Source organism: Salmo trutta, chromosome 26 (assembly GCF_901001165.1).
Source record: "Salmo trutta chromosome 26, fSalTru1.1, whole genome shotgun sequence".
NCBI classification, from domain to species: Eukaryota; Metazoa; Chordata; class Actinopteri; order Salmoniformes; family Salmonidae; genus Salmo; species Salmo trutta.
In genome coordinates this window covers 46,002,925-46,025,455 of record NC_042982.1, presented here as the reverse complement: position 1 = coordinate 46,025,455, position 22,531 = coordinate 46,002,925, and the positions used below count along the sequence as shown (strand labels likewise).

At 45.0% G+C, this 22,531-nt stretch overlaps 1 protein-coding gene across 1 annotated transcript in view; it reads left to right on the top strand.

Annotated features, from left to right (window-relative positions):
• tenm4 (teneurin transmembrane protein 4) overlaps positions 1 to 22,531 on the top strand; it is a gene marked incomplete at its 5' end in the record, with an annotated part of 264,411 nt that overhangs the window by 184,060 nt on the left and 57,820 nt on the right. Inside the window, 4 exon segments of the mRNA XM_029716129.1 lie at positions 11,753 to 11,854; positions 12,037 to 12,213; positions 12,919 to 13,325; positions 13,643 to 13,834. Of these exon segments, the coding sequence (XP_029571989.1) occupies positions 11,753 to 11,854; positions 12,037 to 12,213; positions 12,919 to 13,325; positions 13,643 to 13,834 (878 nt within the window).

The window sequence follows — 22,531 nt, the reverse complement described above, 5'->3', positions numbered from 1 at the left end:
GTTAGGGTTAGGAGCTAGGGTAGGGTTTAGGGTTAGGGTTAGGAGCTAGGGTAGGGTTAGGGTTAGGAGCTAGGGTAGGGTTAGGGTTAGGAGCTAGGGTAAGGGTTAGGGTTAGGAGCTAGGGTAGGGTTTAGGGTTAGGAGCTAGGGTAGGGTTTAGGGTTAGGGTTAGGAGCTAGGGTAGGGTTTAGGGTTAGGAAAAATAGGATTTTGAATGGTACTGAATTGTGTGTCCCCACAAGGTTAGCTGAACAAGACTGTGTGTGTGTGTGTGTGTGTGTGTGTGTGTGTGTGTGTGTGTGTGTGTGTGTGTGTGTGTGTCCGTGTGATGACCAATCTCTGGTGGTTCTGTCACGTTGTACATCTGCCTAGCAACAGGCAGTAATATGGCTGATCAGAGGAGATGCTTCAGGGCTCATTCCAGGGTCCTGATGATTGGCAGCTGTGATTCATCTCAACAATGGTGACCTCCTCTGAAATACATTTTTAGACTCATGTCTCTCTCCTCTCTATACCTTCTTACGGCCTTCACGGCCTCTAGGAAAAACAGAGGAGACTGATTGTTGATGATGATACCTTGGAAAACAATGGCAATTATTTCTGAGTCCTGGTTAAATAAAGCAAAATGAAAAGATTGTTTCCATAATGTATATTGTTAGCACTGTGCTGTTAGCGTGTCTGTCTGAATCAGCATATGTCCTTTAGCCTGTCGATGGTGTACTGTCTGTCTGTCTGTCTGTCTGTCTGTCTGTCTGTCTGTCTGTCTGTCTTTCTGTCGACTGTGTACTGTCTGTCTGGTGATTTGTGATTGGTGATTTGTAGGCTGACTGTAAGCACTGTCTGCTGTGTCCTGGGGTGCGTCCAAAATAACACCATATGCCCTATGGTCCCTGGTCAAAAGTAGTGCGCTATAAAGTGAATAGGGTGTTGTTTGGGCCTCAGCCCTGCTGTATGAGAGCCACTCAGGGTCGTCTGTGGCCCATAGCTAAGCGGTCCTCAGGGGCCTCAGACCTGCTGTATGAGAGCCACTCAGGGTCGTCTGTGGCCCACAGCTAAGCGGTCCTCAGGGGCCTCAGACCTGCTGTATGAGAGCCACTCAGGGTTGTCTGTGGCCCACAGCTAAGCGGTCCTCAGGGGCCTCAGACCTGCTGTATGAGAGCCACTCAGGGTCGTCTGTGGCCCACAGCTAAGCGGTCCTCAGGGGCCTCAGACCTGCTGTATGAGAGCCAGTCAGGGTCGTCTGTGGCCCACAGCTAAGCGGTCCTCAGGGGCCTCAGCCCTGCTTTATGAGAGCCACTCAGGGTCGTCTGTGGCCCACAGCTAACCGGTCCTCAGGGGCCTCAGCCCTGCTGTATGAGAGCCACTCAGGGTCGTCTGTGGCCCACAGCTAAGCGGTCCTCAGGGGCCTCAGCCCTGCTGTATGAGAGCCACTTAGGGTCGTCTGTGGCCCACAGCTAAGCGGTCCTCAGGGGCCTCAGACCTGCTGTATGAGAGCCACTCAGGGTCGTCTGTGGCCCACAGCTAAGCGGTCCTCAGGGGCCTCAGACCTGCTGTATGAGAGCCAGTCAGGGTCATCTGTGGCCCACAGCTAACCGGTCCTCAGGGGCCTCAGACCTGCTGTATGAGAGCCACTCAGTGTCGTCTGTGGCCCACAGCTAACCGGTCCTCAGGGGCCTCAGCTGCCAGTGGAGGCCAGGAGAGTGTGTGTGTGTGTGTGTGTGTGTGTGTGTCTGTGTTTGTGAAGGGATGTAGTTAGAGCAGAGAGCTCCCAGCTGCCCAGCACTAGCCCCCAGGGACACACAAACACACACACACACTCCCTCAGCACCCTACCCCCCGCCAGGGACACACACACACTCCCTCAGCACCCTACCCCCCGCCAGGGACACACACACACTCCCTCAGCACCCTACCCCCCGCCAGGGACACACACACACTCCCTCAGCACCCTACCCCCCGCCAGGGACACACACACACTCGCTCAGCACCTTATACCCTCGCTCCCCTGTAGCCGCCTGCCACCCGAGCCTCAGCCCAGCCGCCTACAGGCAGTCTGACTGCAGCTAACTTCACTGAGAAGAGACACTCAGTCAAAAACAGCCATTAAATATGCATCCCAGATGCACAGCGAGCACACACACACACACACAGACACACACACACACACACACACACACACACACACAGTTCCCATAACTATAATTCCATCCATGATGCCATTGAGACAGATTCACGTCTCTTTCTCTATTTGTGGGAATACTTCCTGGTGGTTTTGGCCTTTTATTCTCCTTCCTGTCTGTGTCTCTTAGCTGTGAACAGAGAGAATATGCTGCCGTCTTTTCTTTCTATTGGACCGTGTTTGGTCCAATGACCTCTGGTCCTTTCTGGCTATTGGACCGTGTTTGGTCCAATGATCTCTGGTCTTTACTTTCTATTGGACCCTGTTTGGTCCAATGACCTCTGGTCCTTTCTGGCTATTGGACCGTGTTTGGTCCAATGATCTCTGGTCCTTTCTTTCTATTGGACCGTGTTTGGTCCAATGATCTCTGGTCTTTACTTTCTATTGGACCCTGTTTGGTCCAATGACCTCTGGTCCTTTATGGCTATTGGACCGTGTTTGGTCCAATGACCTCTGGTCCTTTCTGGCTATTGGACCGTGTTTGGTCCAATGATCTCTGGTCCTTTCTGGCTATTGGACCGTGTTTGGTCCAATGACCTCTGGTCCTTTCTGGCTATTGGACCGTGTTTGGTCCAATGACCTCTGGTCCTTTATGGCTATTGGACCGTGTTTAGTCCAATGACCTCTGGTCCTTTATGGCTATTGGACCGTGTTTGGTCCAATGACCTCTGGTCCTTTATGGCTATTGGACCGTGTTTGGTCCAATGACCTCTGGTCCTTTCTGGCTATTGGACCGTGTTTGGTCCAATGACCTCTGGTCCTTTCTCTCCTCCTCCCTCCCTTCGCTTTGTGTTTTCCTTTCAAATTAGCCGTCTGTTTTCCTAACCGTTTTTGTTGTTGTTATCCACAAGGTTAATAGTTTGACTCCGGCGAGAAATCTTGTTAATGTGTTTTTTAGGAAGGCGTTTAAGGGTCTATGGTCTTGAAGTCTTGTTTTGAAAAATAAATATTCTCCCCCAATCCTCTGCTGAGTTCAAAGTTATATAGCAGGGAAAAGCATGTCCTGGATTGAGATTACATTACCACGTTCCCACTTCAAAGGTGTTACAGAACGCTTCAGACAGAAAGCTTTATCAAGACTATTCAGACAGGGTATTCAGACAGGATATTCAGACAGGGTATTCAGACAGGGTATTCAGACAGAGTACTCAGACAGGGTATTTAGACAGAGTATTCAGACAGGGTATTCAGACAGGGTAATCAGACAGAGTACTCAGACAGAGTACTCAGACAGGGTATTCAGACAGAGTACTCAGACAGGGTATTCTGACAGGGTATTCAGACAGGGTATTCAGACAGGATATTCAGACAGGGTATTCAGACAGGGTATTTAGACAGGGTATTTAGACAGGGTATTCAGACAGGATATTCAGACAGGGTATTCAGACAGGGTTTTTAGACAGAGTACTCAGACAGGCTATTCAGACAGGGTATTCAGACAGGATATTCAGACTTGGTATTTAGACTTAGTACTCAGACAGGGTATTCAGACAGGGTATTCAGAAAGGGTACTCAGACAGGGTATTCAGACAGGGTATTCAGACAGAGTACTCAGACAGGGTATTCAGACAGGGTATTCAGACAGGGTATTCAGACAGAGTACTCAGACAGGGTATTCAGACAGGGTATTCAGACAGGGTACTCAGACAGGGTACTCAGACAGGGTATTTAGACAGGGTATTCAGACAGGGTACTCAGACAGGGTATTCAGACAGGGTACTCAGACAGGGTACTCAGACAGGGTATTCAGACAGAGTACTCAGACAGGGTATTCAGACAGGGTACTCAGACAGGGTTTTCACACAGGGTACTCAGACAGGGTATTCAGACAGAGTGGAGGATTACTTATTTTCTCTCGACAAGCATCACATTGATAAGAACAGAATCTGGAGGGAAAGCTTATGGTGAAGGGCCAGGCTATTGTCAAACATGAGAACTCACCCAGAGGGTTATAATATAACTAGATGGTTTTAGAGGGAGTTCATCACCCAGACAGTTATAATACAACTAGATGGTTTTAGATGGAGTTCATCACCCAGAGAGTTATAATACTAGATGGTTTTAGAGGGAGTTCATCACCCAGACAGTTATAATACAACTAGAAGGTTTTAGAGGGAGTTCATCACCCAGAGGGTTATAATACAACTAGAAGGTTTTAGAGGGAGTTCATCACCCAGAGTGTTATAATACAACTAGATGGTTTTAGAGGGAGTTCATCACCCAGAGAGTTATAATACTAGATGGTTTTATAGGGAGTTCATCACCCAGAGAGTTATAATACAACTAGATGGTTTTAGAGGGAGTTCATCACCCAGAGAGTTGTAATACTAGATGGTTTTAGAGGGAGTTCATCACCCAGAGAGTTGTAATACTAGATGGCTTTAGAGGGAGTTCATCACCCAGAGAGTAATAAAACTAGATGGTTTTAGAGGGAGTTCATCACCCAGAGAGTTATAATACAACTAGATGGTTTTAGAGGGAGTTCATCACCCAGAGAGTTATAATAAAGATAGAAGGTTTTAGAGGGAGTTCATCACCCAGAGAGTTGTAATACTAGATGGCTTTAGAGGGAGTTCATCACCCAGAGAGTTATAATACACCTAGATGGTATTAGAGGGTTTAGTTTTAGTAACCGTCTGTCCCTGTGTTGGTGTCTGAGGGTGTAGTCAGGGGTAGGTGGTGTGGGGTGTGCTTGGGTTACAGAATGTGTGAAGAGAGGAAGGGGGTCTGGGGAACGATTCCTCTCATCACTCATCTCCTGGGCGGTCTGTCGGTGTGAAAACCCCTTTCAGCCAGCCAGGCAGCATATACCATCTCATCTCTCCTGAGCCTCATCAGCTTCCTCTGTCTCGCCACCTCCACACTCATTAAATATTCAACCACCAGTGTTGACAGGAAATAGGTTTTAAGAAATGTAAAATCCTCCCTTCCTTCTCATCCTCCTCTCATTCCCAGAGTCAATACATTTTCTGCTCTGTCTGTCTGTCTGTCTGTCTGTCTGTCTGTCTGTCTGTCTGTCTGTCTGTCTGTCTGTCTGTCTGTCTGTCTGTCTGTCTGTCTGTCTGTCTGTCTGTCTGTCACTCACTCTGTCTGTCTGTCTGTCTGTCTGTCTGTCTGTCTGTCTGTCTGTCTGTCTGTCTGTCTGTCTGTCTGTCTGTCTGTCTGTCTGTCTGTCCTGTTTGTTGTGATGATAAGAGAGGAGGAGAGAGAAGAGTAGAGAGGGAACAGAGGTACCTAGAGGTAGTGTAGGACTGCATCCCAAATGGTACCCTATTCCCTATATAGTGCACTGCCTTTGACCAGGGCCCGCATAGGGAATATGATGCCATGCCAGACCTAGCAAGTAGATCTGAAAGTAGCCCAGAGGCTGGGAAGGAAGACTGAGCACAAAGTTTGAGTCAAGACTGTACTGATGGCTCCCCCCAGAATCGTCTCTCAATACCAGCTAAAATATGGAAGCAGCGTTGGCCTGCTAAATTTCAAAATGAGGGATGTGTGAGGACAGGCTGACTGGCTGGGTATATCTCAGCCGACGCATGTCACCGGTCGGTGAACATTCTCCAGGAATGTGTTTTCCTGGAACCTGCTGTGTTGGGAGGCTGAAGCTGCGTCCACAACGGCACCCTATTCCTATATGTAGTGTGCTAGGTCTGACCAGGGGCCATAAGGCACTACAGAGGGAATAGGGTACCATTTGGAATTCAGACAGGCTGAGGCAGACTATTGAGTGTTGTATTTTATGTTGGTGTTGGGTTGGCCTTTCTATTTATGTTGGGGTTGGGTTGGCCTTGCTATTTATGTTGGGGTTGGGTTGGCCTTGCTATTTATGTTGGGGTTGGGTTGGCCTTGCTATTTATGTTGGCGTTGGGTTGGCCTTGCTATTTATGTTGGGGTTGGGTTGGCCTAGCTATTTATGTTGGGGTTGGGTTGGCCTTGCTATTTAGGTTGGGGTTGGGTTGGCCTTGCTATTTATGTTGGGGTTGGGTTGGCCTTGCTATTTATGTTGGTGTTGGGTTGGTCTAGCTCTTAATGTTGGGATGGGGGGAAGGGGATGGGGGAGGCCTAGCTCTTAATGTTGGGGTTGGGATGGGGGAAGGGGATGGGGGAGGGGATGGGGGGAAGGAGGGAAGGGTCTGGGGGGAGGGGATGGGGGAGGGCATGGGGGAAGGGGATGGGGGGAGGGGGATGGGGGGAGGTCTATCTATCTGTGTTTTTATTGGAGGCTGGAGGCTTGTAGAATGCAGGCAGGCAGAGCTGCTGGGATCAGCCTGTGAAGTGGAATTTAACGTGGCATCCTGAGCTTATTTCACATTTATCAGTTAGAAACTATTTCCCCCGGGCCATTTTAATCCACAAGTCAGCAATTTGAAGTTTTTCTTCAATGTTTTGCTGATGTATTGTTTAACTATTGTCAGTTGAAGGTTGAACCCACTTTGTGACCAAATCAAAACCCTGTATCTTCCTCTATATTTTACCTTTATTTTACTAGGCAAGTCAGTTAAGAACAAATTCTTATTTTCTGCCTTGTTCAGGGGCAGAACGACAGATTTGTACCTTGTCAGCTCCGGGATTTGAACTTGCAACCTTTCGGTTACTAGTCCAACCTTTCGGTTACTAACCACTAGGCTACGCTTTCGCCCCAGTCACCATGATATTCTCTCTCTCACAGTGTTGGATTCTGCAGGATTTTCACCTGCTGTATTTAGTTTTTTTTTGTTATACACAGTCTAATAAAATACCCTTCAAAGTATTCTCTTAAATTGAGTATGGATTTCTGTTTGACAAAGCCAAGTTCATGACATGATTTATCACTATGTTAAGATATTAGTAGATACTTTAGGGATTGCTCCCCAATCAATTTCTGAGGTTGGGGTTGAGGGGAAGTTCTAGCTATTTATGTTGGGGTTGGGTTGGGGGAAGGCCTAGCTAATTATGTTGGGGTTGGGGGAAGGCCTAGCTATTTATGTTGGGGTTGGGGGGAAGGTCAAGCTATTTATGTTGGGGTTGGGGGGAAGGCCTAGCTATTTATGTTGGGGTTGGGTTGGGGGGAAGGCCTAGCTATTTATGTTGGGGTTGGGGGGAAGGTCTAGCTATTTATGTTGGGGTTGGGGGGAAGGCCTAGCTATTTATGTTGGGGTTGGGTTGGGGGGAAGGCCTAGCTATTTATGTTGTGGTTGGGGGGAAGGCCTAGCTATTTATGTTGGGGTTGGGGGGAAGGCCTAGCTATTTATGTTGGGGTTGGGGGGAAGGTCAAGCTGTTTATGTTGGGTTAGGGGGAAGGTCTAGCTATTTATGTTGGGGTTGGGTTGGGGAAGCCTAGCTATTTATGTTGGGGTTGGGATGGGGGAAGGCCTAGCTATTTATGTTGGGGTTGGGATGGGGGGAAGGCCTAGCTATTTATGTTGGGGTTGGGGGGAAGGTCAAGCTATTTATGTTGGGGTTGGGGGAAGGTCTAGCTATTTATGTTGGGGTTGAGGGGAAGGTCTAGCTATTTATGTTGGGGATGGGGGGAAGGTCTAGCTATTTATGTTGGGGTTGGGTTGGGGAAGCCTAGCTATTTATGTTGGGGTTGGGGGGAAGGTCAAGCTATTTATGTTGGGGTTGGGATGGGGGGAAGGCCTAGCTATTTATGTTGGGGTTGGGTTGGGGGGAAGGTCTAGCTATTTATGTTGGGGTTGGGGGGAAGGTCTAGCTATTCATTTTGGGGTTGGGGGGAAGGCCTAGCTATTTATGTTGGGGTTGGGTTGGGGAAGCCTAGCTATTTATGTTGGGGTTGGGGGGAAGGTCAAGCTATTTATGTTGGGGTTGGGTTGGGGAAGCCTAGCTATTTATGTTGGGGTTGGGGGGAAGGTCAAGCTATTTATGTTGGGGTTGGGGGGAAGGTCAAGCTATTTAGGTTGGGGTCGGGTTGGGGGAAGGTCTAGCTATTTATGTTGGGGTTGGGGGGAAGGTCAAGCTATTTATGTTGGGGTTGGGGGGAAGGCCTAGCTATTTATGTTGGGGTTGGGTTGGGGAAACCTAGCTATTTATGTTGGGGTTGGGTTGGGGGGAAGGCCTAGCTATTTATGTTGGGATTGGGATGGGGGGAAGGCATAGCTATTTATGTTGGGGTTGGGGGGAAGGTCAAGCTATTTATGTTGGGGTTGGGTTGGGGAAGCCTAGCTATTTATGTTGGGGTTGGGGGGAAGGTCAAGCTATTTATGTTGGGGTTGGGTTGGGGGGAAGGCCTAGCTATTTATGTTGGGGTTGGGTTGGGGGGAAGGCCTAGCTATTTATGTTGGGGTTGGGGGAAGGTCTAGCTATTTATGTTGGGGTTGAGGGGAAGGTCTAGCTATTTATGTTGGGGATGGGGGGAAGGTCTAGCTATTTATGTTGGGGTTGGGTTGGGGAAGCCTAGCTATTTATGTTGGGGTTGGGGGGAAGGTCAAGCTATTTATGTTGGGGTTGGGATGGGGGGAAGGCCTAGCTATTTATGTTGGGGTTGGGTTGGGGGGAAGGTCTAGCTATTTATGTTGGGGTTGGGGGGAAGGTCTAGCTATTCATTTTGGGGTTGGGGGGAAGGCCTAGCTATTTATGTTGGGGTTGGGTTGGGGAAGCCTAGCTATTTATGTTGGGGTTGGGGGGAAGGTCAAGCTATTTATGTTGGGATTGGGTTGGGGAAGCCTAGCTATTTATGTTGGGGTTGGGGGGAAGGTCAAGCTATTTATGTTGGGGTTGGGGGGAAGGTCAAGCTATTTAGGTTGGGGTCGGGTTGGGGGAAGGTCTAGCTATTTATGTTGGGGTTGGGGGGAAGGTCAAGCTATTTATGTTGGGGTTGGGGGGAAGGCCTAGCTATTTATGTTGGGGTTGGGTTGGGGAAACCTAGCTATTTATGTTGGGGTTGGGTTGGGGGGAAGGCCTAGCTATTTATGTTGGGATTGGGATGGGGGGAAGGCATAGCTATTTATGTTGGGGTTGGGGGGAAGGTCAAGCTATTTATGTTGGGGTTGGGTTGGGGAAGCCTAGCTATTTATGTTGGGGTTGGGGGGAAGGTCAAGCTATTTATGTTGGGGTTGGGTTGGGGGGAAGGCCTAGCTATTTATGTTGGGGTTGGGTTGGGGGGAAGGCCTAGCTATTTATGTTGCGGTTGGGGGGAAGGTCAAGCTATTTATGTTGGGGTTGGGTTGGGGGGGAAGGCCTAGCTATTTATGTTGGGGTTGGGTTGGGGGGAAGGCCTAGCTATTTATGTTGGGGTTGGGGGGAAGGTCAAGCTATTTATGTTGGGGTTGGGATGGGGGGAAGGCCTAGCTATTTATGTTGGGGTTGGGATGGGGGGAAGGCCTAGCTATTTATGTTGGGGTTGGGGAAGCCTAGCTATTTATGTTGGGGTTGGGGGGAAGGCCTAGCTATTTATGTTGGGGTTGGGTTGGGGGGAAGGTCTAGCTATTTATGTTGGGGTTGGGAAAGCCTAGCTATTTATGTTGGGGTTGGGGGGAAGGCCTAGCTATTTATGTTGGGGTTGGGTTGGGGAAGGCCTAGCTATTTAGGTTGGGGTTGGGGGGGAAGGTCTAGCTATTTATGTTGGGGTTGGGGGGAAGGCCTAGCTATTTATGTTGGGGTTGGGTTGGGGAAGGCCTAGCTATTTATGTTGGGTTTGGGATTTTTTTTATTTTTTTTATTTCACCTTTATTTAACCAGGTAGGCTAGTTGAGAACAAGTTCTCATTTACAACTGCGACCTGACCAAGATAAAGCAAAGCAGTTCGACACATACAACAACACAGAGTTACACATGGAATAAACAAAACATACAGTGAATAATACAGTAGAAAAGTCTATATACAGCATGTGCAAATGAGGTAGGATAAGGATGGGGGAAGGCCTAGCAATTTATGATGGGGGGAAGGGGATGGGGGAAGGGGCTGGGGGAGGGGGATGGGGGAGGGAATGGGGGGAAGGGGATGGGGGAAGGGGATGGGGGAGGGAATGGGGGAAGGGGATGGGGGAAGGGGATGGGGGGAAGGTCTATCTCTTTATGTTGGGGTTGGGATGAGGGGAAGGGGAGGGGGAGAGGGATGGGGGGGAGGGGATGGGGGAGGGCATGGGGGAAGGGGATGGGGGAGGTCTATCTATCTGTGTTTTTATTGGAGGCTGGAGGCTTGTAGAATGCAGGCAGGCAGAGCTGCTGGGATCAGCCTGTGAAGTGGAATTTAACGTGGCATCCTGAGCTTATTTCACATTTATCAGTTAGAAACTATTTCCCCCGGGCCGTTTTAATCCACAAGTCAGCGATTTGAAGTTTTTCTTCAATGTTTTGCTGATGTATTGTTTAACTATTGTCAGTTGAAGGTTAAACCCACTTTGTGACCAAATCAAAGCCCTTTATCTTCCTCTATAGACAGTCACCATGATATTCTCTCTCTCACAGTGTTGGATTCTGCAGGATTTTCACCTGCTGTATTTTGTTTTTTCAGTTATACACAGTCTAATAAAATACCCTTCAAAGTATTCTCTTAAATTGAGTATGGATTTCTGTTTGACAAAGCCAAGTTCATGACATGATTTACCACAATGTTAAGATATTAGTAGATACTTTAGGGATTGCTCCCTAATCAATTTCTGAGGTTGGAGGTTTGTGAACTTTGCATTAACCGACCAACTTTGAAAGATTACTCAGGTGTAGTAATTGCAAGGTAATTTGATCCTGCGCTGTCGTATTTCCCAGTTGTAGGATGAGGAATCCAAATCATCCAGCTCTCATGTAATAAAGCTGTCCGGCCATCGAGAAATGCTCTTTCTATTTCCCGGTAAATGAAGACCTCTTCCTTGTTTTTGTTCCAAGCCCTGCTATTGAAATCCAACGCTTCATATTGAGAGGCGTGTGTGAGGGTGGTGGTGGTGGTGGGTGGGGAAGGGGTGCGGCGGCTATTATTTTCATAACAATAAGTCATAATTTGGGAGGCTGGAGGTGAGCAGTGCCTTTCATTTCATAAGTAGTCCTCCATTTTCTCTTCAAGGACTTTACCTCCCGCCGTGTTTTTCCATTAACAAATTAATGACCCACAGCTGACAGAGGCGTCCACTGTGAGGCGATGGAGGGCTGAGGTGTGGCGATAGTCATCTCCTCCCTAAATGAAATGGTTTTAGCTCCCAGGCCTGTGGGAGCTGTTACGAGATAGCTGGATGTTTTCAAACACTATCTACCAGTCCTGTAAATCCTTTTCAACACCTCTTGTTGCCCCCCCCTCCCCCCCTCCCCCAAGGCTTTTGTTTTCCTCTCAGATGAATGTGAAAAATGTGTAGATCGATACAAAACATGCTTTCAGTTTTGGACCTGAAGCACCTGTCCTCACATGGGTTGGTGTCTGTCTGTCTGTCTGTCTGTCTGTCTGTCTGTCTGTCTGTCTGTCTGTCTGTCTGTCTGTCTGTCTGTCTGTCTGTCTGTCTGTCTGTCTGTATCCCCTCAGGTGCATCTGGAGTGGTCCACTCACCTCTCAGACCTCTTATCACATCTCTACTGTGTGTTGTTGACCTCTCATCATACCCGTCAGTCCCATGGATAACTCTCTCTACGTTGTGTGTCTGTTCCTCTGTAGGTGCGTCTGGAGTGGCCCACTGACCTGGCTGTCAGTCCCATGGATAACTCTCTATACGTCCTGGATAACAATGTGGTACTGCAGATCTCTGAGAACCACCAGGTGAGGAAACAAAACACTTAACACTAGACTTTACTTGATAATATTGTGATATGTGGTTGTTTTACCTACGTAAGTTGAACACACTGACCTTAGTTGAATGCACTGATTGTAATTCCCTCTGGATAAGAGTGTTAGACCGTCTGATACGTTTAAATGATTCAAATGTCAAATGTAACCACCAGGTGCGTATCGTGGCAGGGAGGCCCATGCACTGCCAGGTGCCCGGCCTGGATCACTTCCTGGTCAGCAAGGTGGCCGTCCACGCCACCCTGGAGTCTGCCAACGCTCTCGCCGTCTCTCACAATGGCATCCTGTATATCTCTGAGTCAGACGAGAAGAAGATCAACCGTGTGAGACAGGTGAGATAGAGAAACAACTTCTTGCTTTTACCTGGATTTACCTGGGTCATCATACCTGGACTTATCTGGGTCATCATACCTGGACTTACCTGGGTCTTCATACCTGGATTTATCTGGGTCCATCATACCTGGACTTACCTGGGTCATCGTACCTGGACTTATCTGGGTCTATTATACCTGGACTTATCTGGGTCATCATACCTGGACTTACCTGGGTCCATCATACCTGGACTTATCTGGGTCATCATTTCTGGACTTACCTGGGCCCATCATACCTGGACTTACCTGGGTCATCATACCTGGACTTACCCAGTCTCATAAAATAACCCTTTATAATCTGTTATAATCTCAACCCAGCACAGCCAGAAGAGGACTGGCCACCCCTCATAGCCTGGTTCCTCTCTAGGTTTCTTCCTAGGTTTTGGCCTTTCTAGGGAGTTTTTCCTAGCCACTGTGCTTCTACACCAGCATTGCTTGCTGTTTGGGGTTTTGGGCTGGATTTCTGTATAGCACTTTGTGACATCGGCTGATGTAAGAAGGGCTTTATAAATACATTTGATTGATTGATTGATTACCTAGACTACTATTTTACTGTTTACTATTTTACTTGCAATGATCATGATCGTTGAATGCACTGTAATACTCTCTGTCCGGACAAGACGGAGCATATTTTACTTGCATGTAAACATTTCCTGTAAATTTCAGGTGTCCACCAACGGAGAGATTTCATTGGTGGCCGGGGCGCCCAGCGGCTGTGACTGTAATAACGACGCTAACTGTGACTGTTACTCCGGCGACGATGGCTACGCGAAAGATGCCAAAGTCAACGCCCCGTCTTCATTGGCTGTCTCCCCTGATGGTGAACTCTTCATCGCCGACCTCGGCAACATCCGTATTCGTTCCGTCCGACGGAACAAACCTTACCTGAACCCACTCAGCATGTACGAGGTCTCCTCCCCCATTAGTGATGAGCTCTATCTCTTCGACTCCAATGGTAGTCACATCTATACTCAGAGTCTGACCACTGGGGATGACCTCTACAACCTGACCTACTCCGGAGAGGGAGACCTGGCCAGCATCACGGATCAGAACAACAACATAGTAACCATCAGGTGTCCTGCTTTTATCTATTTTCATTTTATCTATTTTATTGTTTCACTAATCTATTATTTGACTAGTGTTTCACTATTTTCATGTATCTGTTTTGTTGTTACACTAGTGTATTATTTGACTAATTGAATTGTTATCTTAGTTTTATTTTTGTCTAGAAAACATTTTTTTTTCTTCTCACCTTTTTATTAGTTTATTTGTTAAGAACTTTGAACTGCATGTGTTGTCAGAAATATGCTATATACACTGTAGATGAAGTTTGATTGATTGATTGATTGATTGACTGATTGATTGATTGATTGATTGATTGATCGATCAGGAGGGATACAACAGGGATGCCTCTGTGGTTGATGGTGCCCGACGGACAGACTTTCTGGTTCACCATTGGGACCAACAACGCACTGAAGACCATCGCTGCTCAGGGACAGGAGCTGGCTACGATGACCTATCATGGGAGTTCCTCATTACTGGCTACGAAGACTAACGACAACGGATGGACCACCTTCTATGAGTACGTAGACTAAATATTTTGTTTACCCCAAACACACCTGCATCCCAAAGCAATTTCAGTACAAATCTATGTGCCAGGCTCCCAGCTGAGTTGATTACAGACTAAGGCGTTGCAGTAGCTGCATTAGATCAAAGCTGAATTCTTAATGGACTTTTCTCTGACAATCCCCCCCCCAAATTTTTTTTTTCTAAGATTACATCATGTTACTATGGATACCATCACTTGGCTTGCCTCAGAGCTGGAAACATTGGTGTCTGTTTCAAAGTAACACTAAAAGTTTAAGCAAGAGGGTGACTGGCTGGTGGGTGGCTTTAGTTTAATTGGCTGGTGGGTGACTTTAGTTTAGTTGGCTGGTGGGGGGCTTTAGTTTAGTTGGCTGGTGGGGGGTGGCTTTAGTTTAGTTGGCTGGTGGGTGGCTTTAGTTTAGTTGGCTGGTGGGTGGCTTTAGTTTAGTTGGCTGGTGGGTGGCTTTAGTTTAGTTGGCTGGTGGGGGGCTTTAGTTTAGTTGGCTGGTGGGGGGTGGCTTTAGTTTAGTTAGCTGGTGGGTGGCTTTAGTTTAGTTGGCTGGTGGGTGGCTTTAGTTTAGTTGGCTGGTGGGTGGGTGGCTTTAGTTTAGTTGGCTGGTGGGTGGCTTTAGTTTAGTTGGCTGGTGGGGGGCTTTAGTTTAGTTGGCTGGTGGGTGGGTGGCTTTAGTTTAGTTGGCTGGTGGGGGGTGGCTTTAGTTTAGTTCGCTGGTGGGTGGGTGGCTTTAGTTTAGTTGGCTGGTGGGTGGCTTTAGTTTAGTTGGCTGGTGGGTGACTTTAGTTTAGTTGGCTGGTGGGTGGGTGGCTTTAGTTTAGTTGGCTGGTGGGTGGCTTTAGTTTAGTTGGCTGGTGGGTGGGGGGCTTTAGTTTAGTTGGCTGGTGGGTGACTTTAGTTTAGGTGGCTGGTGGGTGGGGGGCTTTAGTTTAGTTGGCTGGTGGGTGGGTGGCTTTAGTTTAGTTTACTGGTGGGTGGCTTTAGTTTAGTTGGCTGGTGGGTGGCTTTAGTTTATTTGGCTGGTGGGTGGGTGGCTTTAGTTTAGTTTACTGGTGGGTGGCTTTAGTTTAGTTGGCTGGTGGGTGGCTCTAGTTTAGTTGGCTGGTGGGTGGGGGGCTTTAGTTTAGTTGGCTGGTGGGAGGCTTTAGTTTATTTGGCTGGTGGGTGGGTGGCTTTAGTTTAGTTGGCTGGTGGGTGGGTGGCTTTAGTTTAGTTGGCTGATGGGTGACTTTAGTTTAGCTGGCTGGTGGGTGGCTTTAGTTTAGTTGGCTGGTGGGTGGGTGGCTTTAGTTTAGTTGGCTCGTGGGTGACTTTAGTTTAGGTGGCTGGTGGGTGGGGGGCTTTAGTTTAGTTGGCTGGTGGGTGGGTGGCTTGAGTTTAGTTGGCTGGTGGGTGGCTTTAGTTGGCTGGTGGATGGCTTTAGTTTAGTTGGCTGGTGGGGGGCTTTAGTTTAGTTGGCTGGTGGGTGGCTTTAGTTTAGTTGGCTGGTAGGTGGCTTTAGTTTAGTTAGCAGGTGGGTGGGTGGCTTTAGTTTAGTTGGCTGGTGAGTGGCTTTAGTTTAGTTGGCTGGTGGGTGGGTGGCTTTAGTTTAGTTGGCTGGTGGGTGGGTGGCTTTAGTTGAGTTGGCTGGTGGGTGGGTGGCTTTAGTTTAGTTGGCTGGTGGGTGGCTTTAGTTTAGTTGGCTGGTGGGTGGGTGGCTTTAGTTTAGTTGGCTGGTGGGTGAGTGGCTTTAGTTTAGTTGGCTGGTGGGTGGGTGGCTTTAGTTTAGTTGGCTGGTGGGTGGCTTTATTTTAGTTGGCTGTTGGGTGGTTTTAGTTTAGCTGGCTAGTGGGTGGCTTTAGTTTAGTTGGCTGGTGGGGGGCTTTAGTTTAGTTGGCTGGTGGGGGGCTTTAGTTTAGTTGGCTGGTGGGGGGTGGCTTTAGTTTAGTTGGCTGGTGGGTGGGTGGCTTTAGTTTAGTTGGCTGGTGGGTGGGTGGCTTTAGTTTAGTTGGCTGGTGGGTGGCTTGTCATCGTCTCTCTTATGAATGAAATACAGGACCTGTACGAGACAGGATGTAATTCAAATGAAATCAGATTGTGTTTGTCATATGTGCGGAATATAACAGGTGTAGTAGACCTTACCGTGAAATGCTGAATACAACAGGTGTAGTAGACCTTTCCGTGAAATGCTGAATACAACAGGTGTAGTAGACCTTACCGTGAAATGCTGAATACAACAGGTGTAGTAGACCTTACCGTGAAATGCTGAATACAACAGGTGTAGTAGACCTTACCGTGAAATGCTGAATACAACAGGTGTAGTAGACCTTACCGTGAAATACTGAATACAACAGGTGTAGTAGACCTTACCGTGAAATGCTGAATACAACAGGTGTAGTAGACCTCACAGTGAAATGCTGAATACAACTTGTGTAGTAGACCTTACCGTGAAATGCTGAATACAACAGGTGTAGTAGACCTTACCGTGAAATACTGAATATAACAGGTGTAGTAGACCTTACTGTGAAATGCTGAATACAACAGGTGTAGTAGACCTTACCGTGAAATGCTGAATACAACAGGTGTAGTAGACCTCACAGTGAAATGCTGAATACAACAGGTGTAGTAGACCTTACCGTGAAATGCTGAATACAACAGGTGTAGTAGACCTTACCGTGAAATACTGAATATAACAGGCGTAGTAGACCTTACTGTGAAATTCTGAATACAACAGGTGTAGTAGACCTTACCGTGAAATGCAGAATACAACAGGCGTAGTAGACCTTACTTTGAAATGCTGAATACAACAGGTGTAGTAGACCTTACTGTGAAATGCTGAATACAACAGGTGTAGTAGACCTTACTGTGAAATGCTGAATACAACAGGTGTAGTAGACCTCACCGTGAAATGCTGAATACAACAGGTATAGTAGACCTCACAGTGAAATGCTGAATATAACAGGTGTAGTAGACCTTACCGTGAAATGCTGAATACAACAGGTGTAGTAGACCTTACCGTGAAATACTGAATACAACAGGTGTAGTAGACCTCACAGTGAAATGCTGAATATAACAGGTGTAGTAGACCTTACAGTGAAATGCTGAATACAACAGGTGTAGTAGACCTTACCGTGAAATACTGAATACAACAGGTGTAGTAGACCTCACAGTGAAATGCTGAATATAACAGGTGTAGTAGACCTTACAGTGAAATGCTGAATACAACAGGTGTAGTAGACCTTACCGTGAAATGCTTACTTACAAGCCCTTAACCAACAATGTGGTTTTAAGAAAAATAAGAATTAGGAAACATATTTACTAAATATCCTGTTACCTCTCATATCAATCAGACATCTAGGACCTGTTTCAGTGTTTGATAGAGATATTTTGTCTGAAATGATTAAAGGACTGTATTGAGGAAAAGCCCTATAAATTAGGGTAATGCTATAAAGTGTAATGCTATAGTCAGTTCAAATGAAGTCTATAGATCTGACCACATGTTTAATGGTAGATATGACCACATGTTTAATGGTAGATATGACCACATGTTTAATGGTAGATATGAACACATGTTTAATGGTAGATATTACCGCATGTTTAATGGTAGATATGACGACATGTTTAATGTTAGATATGACCACATGTTTAATGGTAGATATGAACACATGTTTAATGGTAGATATGAACACATGTTTAATGGTAGATATGACCACATGTTTAATGGTAGATATGACCACATGTATAATGGTAGACATGACCACATGTTTAATGGTAGATGTGACCACATATGTTCACATATGACCACATGTTTAATGGTAGATATGACCACATGTTTAATGGTAGATATGAACACATGTTTAATGGTTGATATGACCACATATGACCAAATGTTTAATGGTAGATATGACCACATATGAACACATGTTTAATGGTAGATATGACCACATGTTTAATGGTAGATATGACCACATATGAACACATCTTTAATGGTAGATATGACCACATGTTTAATGGTAGATATGACCACATGTTGAATTGTAGATATGACCACATGTTTAATGGTAGATATGACCGCATGTTTAATGGTAGATATGACCACATGTTTAATGGTAGATATGACCACATGTTTAATGGTAGATATGAACACATGTTTAATGGTAGATATGACCGCATGTTTAATGGTAGATATGACCACATGTTTAATGGTAGATATGACCACATGTTTAATGGTAGATATGAACACATGTTTAATGGTGGATATAACCACATGTTTAATGGTAGATATCACCACATGTTTAATGGTAGATATGACCACATATGACCACATGTTTAATGGTAGATATGAACACATGTTTAATGGTAGATGTGACCAGATGTTTAATGTTAGATATGACCACATGTTTAATGGTAGATATGACCACATATGACCACATGTTTAATGGTAGATATGACCACATATGAACACATGTTTAATGGTAGATATGAACACATGTTTAATGGTTGATATGACCACATGTTTAATGGTAGATATGACCACATGTTTAATGGTAGATATGAACACATGTTTAATGGTAGATATGACCGCATGTTTAATGGTAGATATGACCACATGTTTAATGGTAGATATGACCACATGTTTAATGGTAGATATGAACACATGTTTAATGGTGGATATAACCACATGTTTAATGGTAGATATCACCACATGTTTAATGGTAGATATGACCACATATGACCAAATGTTTAATGGTAGATATGACCACATATGAACACATGTTTAATGGTAGATATGACCACATGTTTAATGGTAGATATGACCAGATGTTTAATGTTAGATATGACCACATGTTTAATGGTAGATATGAACACATGTTTAATGGTAGATATGACCACATGTTTAATGGTAGATATGACCACATGTTTAATGGTAGATATGAACACATGTTTAATGGTAGATATGACCACATGTTTAATGGTAGATATGACCACATATGACCACATGTTTAATGGTAGATATGACCACATATGACCACATGTTTAATGGTAGATATGACCACATATGACCACATGTTTAATGGTAGATATGACCACATGTTTAATGGTAGATATGACCACATGTTCAATGGTAGATATGAACACATGTTTAATGGTAGATATGACCACATGTGTAATGGTAGATATAACCACATGTTTAATGGTAGATATGACCACATGTTTAATGGTAGATATGACCACATATGACCACATCTTTAATGGTAGATATGACCACATGTTTAATGGTAGATATGACCACATATGTTCACATATGACCACATGTTTAATGGTAGATATGACCCCATCTTTAATGGTAGATATGACCACATGTTTAATGGTAGATATGACCACATGTTGAATTGTAGATATGACCACATGTTTAATGGTAGATATGACCACATATGACCACATGTTTAATGGTAGATATGACCACATGTTTAATGGTAGATGTGACCACATGTTTAATGGTAGATATGACCACATGTTTAATGGTAGATATGACCACATATGACCACATGTTTAATGGTAGATATGAACACATGTTTAATGGTTGATATGACCACATATGACCAAATGTTTAATGGTAGATATGACCACATATGAACACATGTTTAATGGTAGATATGACCACATGTTTAATGGTAGATATGACCAGATGTTTAATGTTAGATATGACCACATGTTTAATGGTAGATATGACCACATGTTTAATGGTAGATATGACCACATGTTTAATGGTAGATGTGACCACATATGTTCACATATGACCACATGTTTAATGGTAGATATGACCACATGTTTAATGGTAGATATGACCACATGTTGAATTGTAGATATAACCACATGTTTAATGGTAGATATGACCACATGTTTAATGGTAGATATGACCACATGTTTAATGGTAGATATGACCACATGTTTAATGGTAGATATGACCACATATGACCACATGTTTAATGGTAGATATGACCCCATGTTTAATGGTAGATGTGACCACATGTTTAATGGTGATATGACCACATGTTTAATGGTAGATATGACCTCATGTTTAATGGTAGATATGAACACATGTTTAATGGTAGATATGACCGCATGTTTAATGGTAGATATGACCACATGTTTAATGGTAGTTATGACCACATGTTTAATGGTAGATATGAACACATGTTTAACCTCTTACATCTAGATGATCCGCTAGCGGAACGTCTGCTCCAATATCCAATGATGGGCGGGGCGCGAAATACAAACTCCTCTAAAATCCGAAAACTTCCACTTTTCAAACATATGACTATTTTACAGCTATTTAAAGACAAGACTCTCCTTTATCTAACCCCACTGTCCGATTTCAAAAAGGCTTTACAGCGAAAGCAAAACATTAGATTATGTCAGCAGAGTACCCAGCCAGAAATAATCAGACACCCATTTTTCAAGCTAGCATATAATGTCACCTAAACCCAAACCACAGCTAAATGCAGCACTAACCTTTTATGATCTTCATCAGATGACACACCTAGGACATTATGTTATACAATACATGCATGTCTGTTCAATGAAGTTCATATTTATATCAAAAACCAGCTTTTTACATTAGCATGTGACGTTCAGAACTAGCATTCCCACTGAACACTTCCGGTGAATTTACTAAATTACTCACGATAAACGTTCACAAAAAGCATAACAATTATTTTAAGAATTATAGATACAGAACTCCTCTATGCACTCGATATGTCCGATTTTAAAATAGCTTTTCGTATGAAGCACATTTTGCAATATTCTAAGTACATAGCCCAGCCATCACGGGCTAGCTATTTAGACACCCACCCAGTTTAGCCTTCACCAAAATCACATTTCCTATAAGAAAAATGTTCTTACCTTTCCTGTTCTTCGTCAGAATGCACTCCCAGGACTTCTACTTCAATAACAAATGTAGGTTTGGTCCCAAATAATCCATCGTTATGTTCCATCAACAACGTTTTGTTCGTGCGTTCTAGACACTATCCCAACGCTAAATCACGGTCATGAGCATGGCGCAGAATGTGAAAAGAAATGTCTAAATATTCCATTACCGTACTTCGAAGCATGTCAACCGCTGTTTAAAACCAATTTTTATGCAATTTATCTCGTAGAAAAGCGATAATATTCCGACCGGGAAGGTGCATGCCTGTAAACTGAGGGAAAAACCGAAAGCCGGGGGCGGGGCGGGTCGCGAGCGTAAGCATTTCCCCACTGAGAGACCACTTAGCTTTTGCTCTCCTTTGTTTCAGCCAGGGCTTTGAATTACGTCATTCCTGTTTTTCCCGGGCTCTGAGACCCCATTGGAGCCGTGGGAAGTGTCACGTAACAGCAGAGATCCTTAGTTTTTGGAAGAGATGTCAAAGAAAGCAAATAAATGGTCAGACAGGGTACTTCCTGAACAGAACCTACTCAGGTTTTTGCCTGCCATATGAGTTCTGTTATACTCACAGACACCATTCAAACAGTTTTAGAAACTTTGGAGTGTTTTCTCTCCAAAGCTAATAATTATATGCATATTCTAGTTTCTGGGCAGGACTAATAATCAGATTAAATCGGGTACGTTTTTTATCCAGCCGTGAAAATACTGCCCCCTAGCCATAAGAGGTTAATGGTAGATATGACCACATGTTTAATGGTAGATATAACCACATGTTTAATGGTAGATATGACCACATGTTTAATGGTAAATATGACCACATGTTTAATGGTAGATATGACCACATATGACCACATGTTTAATGGTAGATATTACCACATGTTTAATGGTAGATATGACCACATGTTTAATGGTAGATGTGACCACATGTTTAATGGTAGATATGACCACATGTTTAATGGTAGATATGACCACATGTTTAATGGTAGATATGACCACATGTTTAATGGTAGATATGACCACATGTTTAATGGTAGATATGACCACATGTTTGATGGTAGATATGACCACATATGACCACATGTTTAATGGTAGATATGACCACATGTTTAATGGTAGATATGACCACATGTTTAATGGTAGATATGACCACATTTTTCCACAAACGTCTTCAATAGACCTCCCTCTAAGTGAAGTTCTTCCTGCTGTTAAATCGTTTCTATCTTTAGTGTTGTAAAACGTCCATTTCCTCTGCCGGTGTTACGTTCTGCTGCTGACAGGGTCGTGCTGAGACGTGGTAATTACATCATCAGCCATTTTATGAGAAATAAAAAAAGGAAGTCTATTGGACAGTCTGTCACTGCCCACAGGCAGAGCTGTCCTCCATGGCACTGCTAGGTGGATAGATAAAAAGGCATGCCTCCCAAATGGCACCCTATCCTCCTACGTAGTGCACTACTACCCTATGGGCCCTGGTCAGAAAGAAGTACACTATGAAGGGAATAGGGTGAAATTAATTCTGCTTGTTGTGTACGATGATGCCCATGTCACACGTAGGTGTTAAACATCAGTGTGGATTAAACGGACCCCGCTGATTGGTGTGTCAGGGTGAGGTATCCCATCAGCCACCTGGAACAAATTTCTCAACAGTCAATCAGGTGGATTATCATCACAATGATGAATGACACACAAACACGCACAAAAACGCGCTCGCACGCACGCACACACACACACACACACACACACAAACACGCACAAAAACGCACGCACGCGCG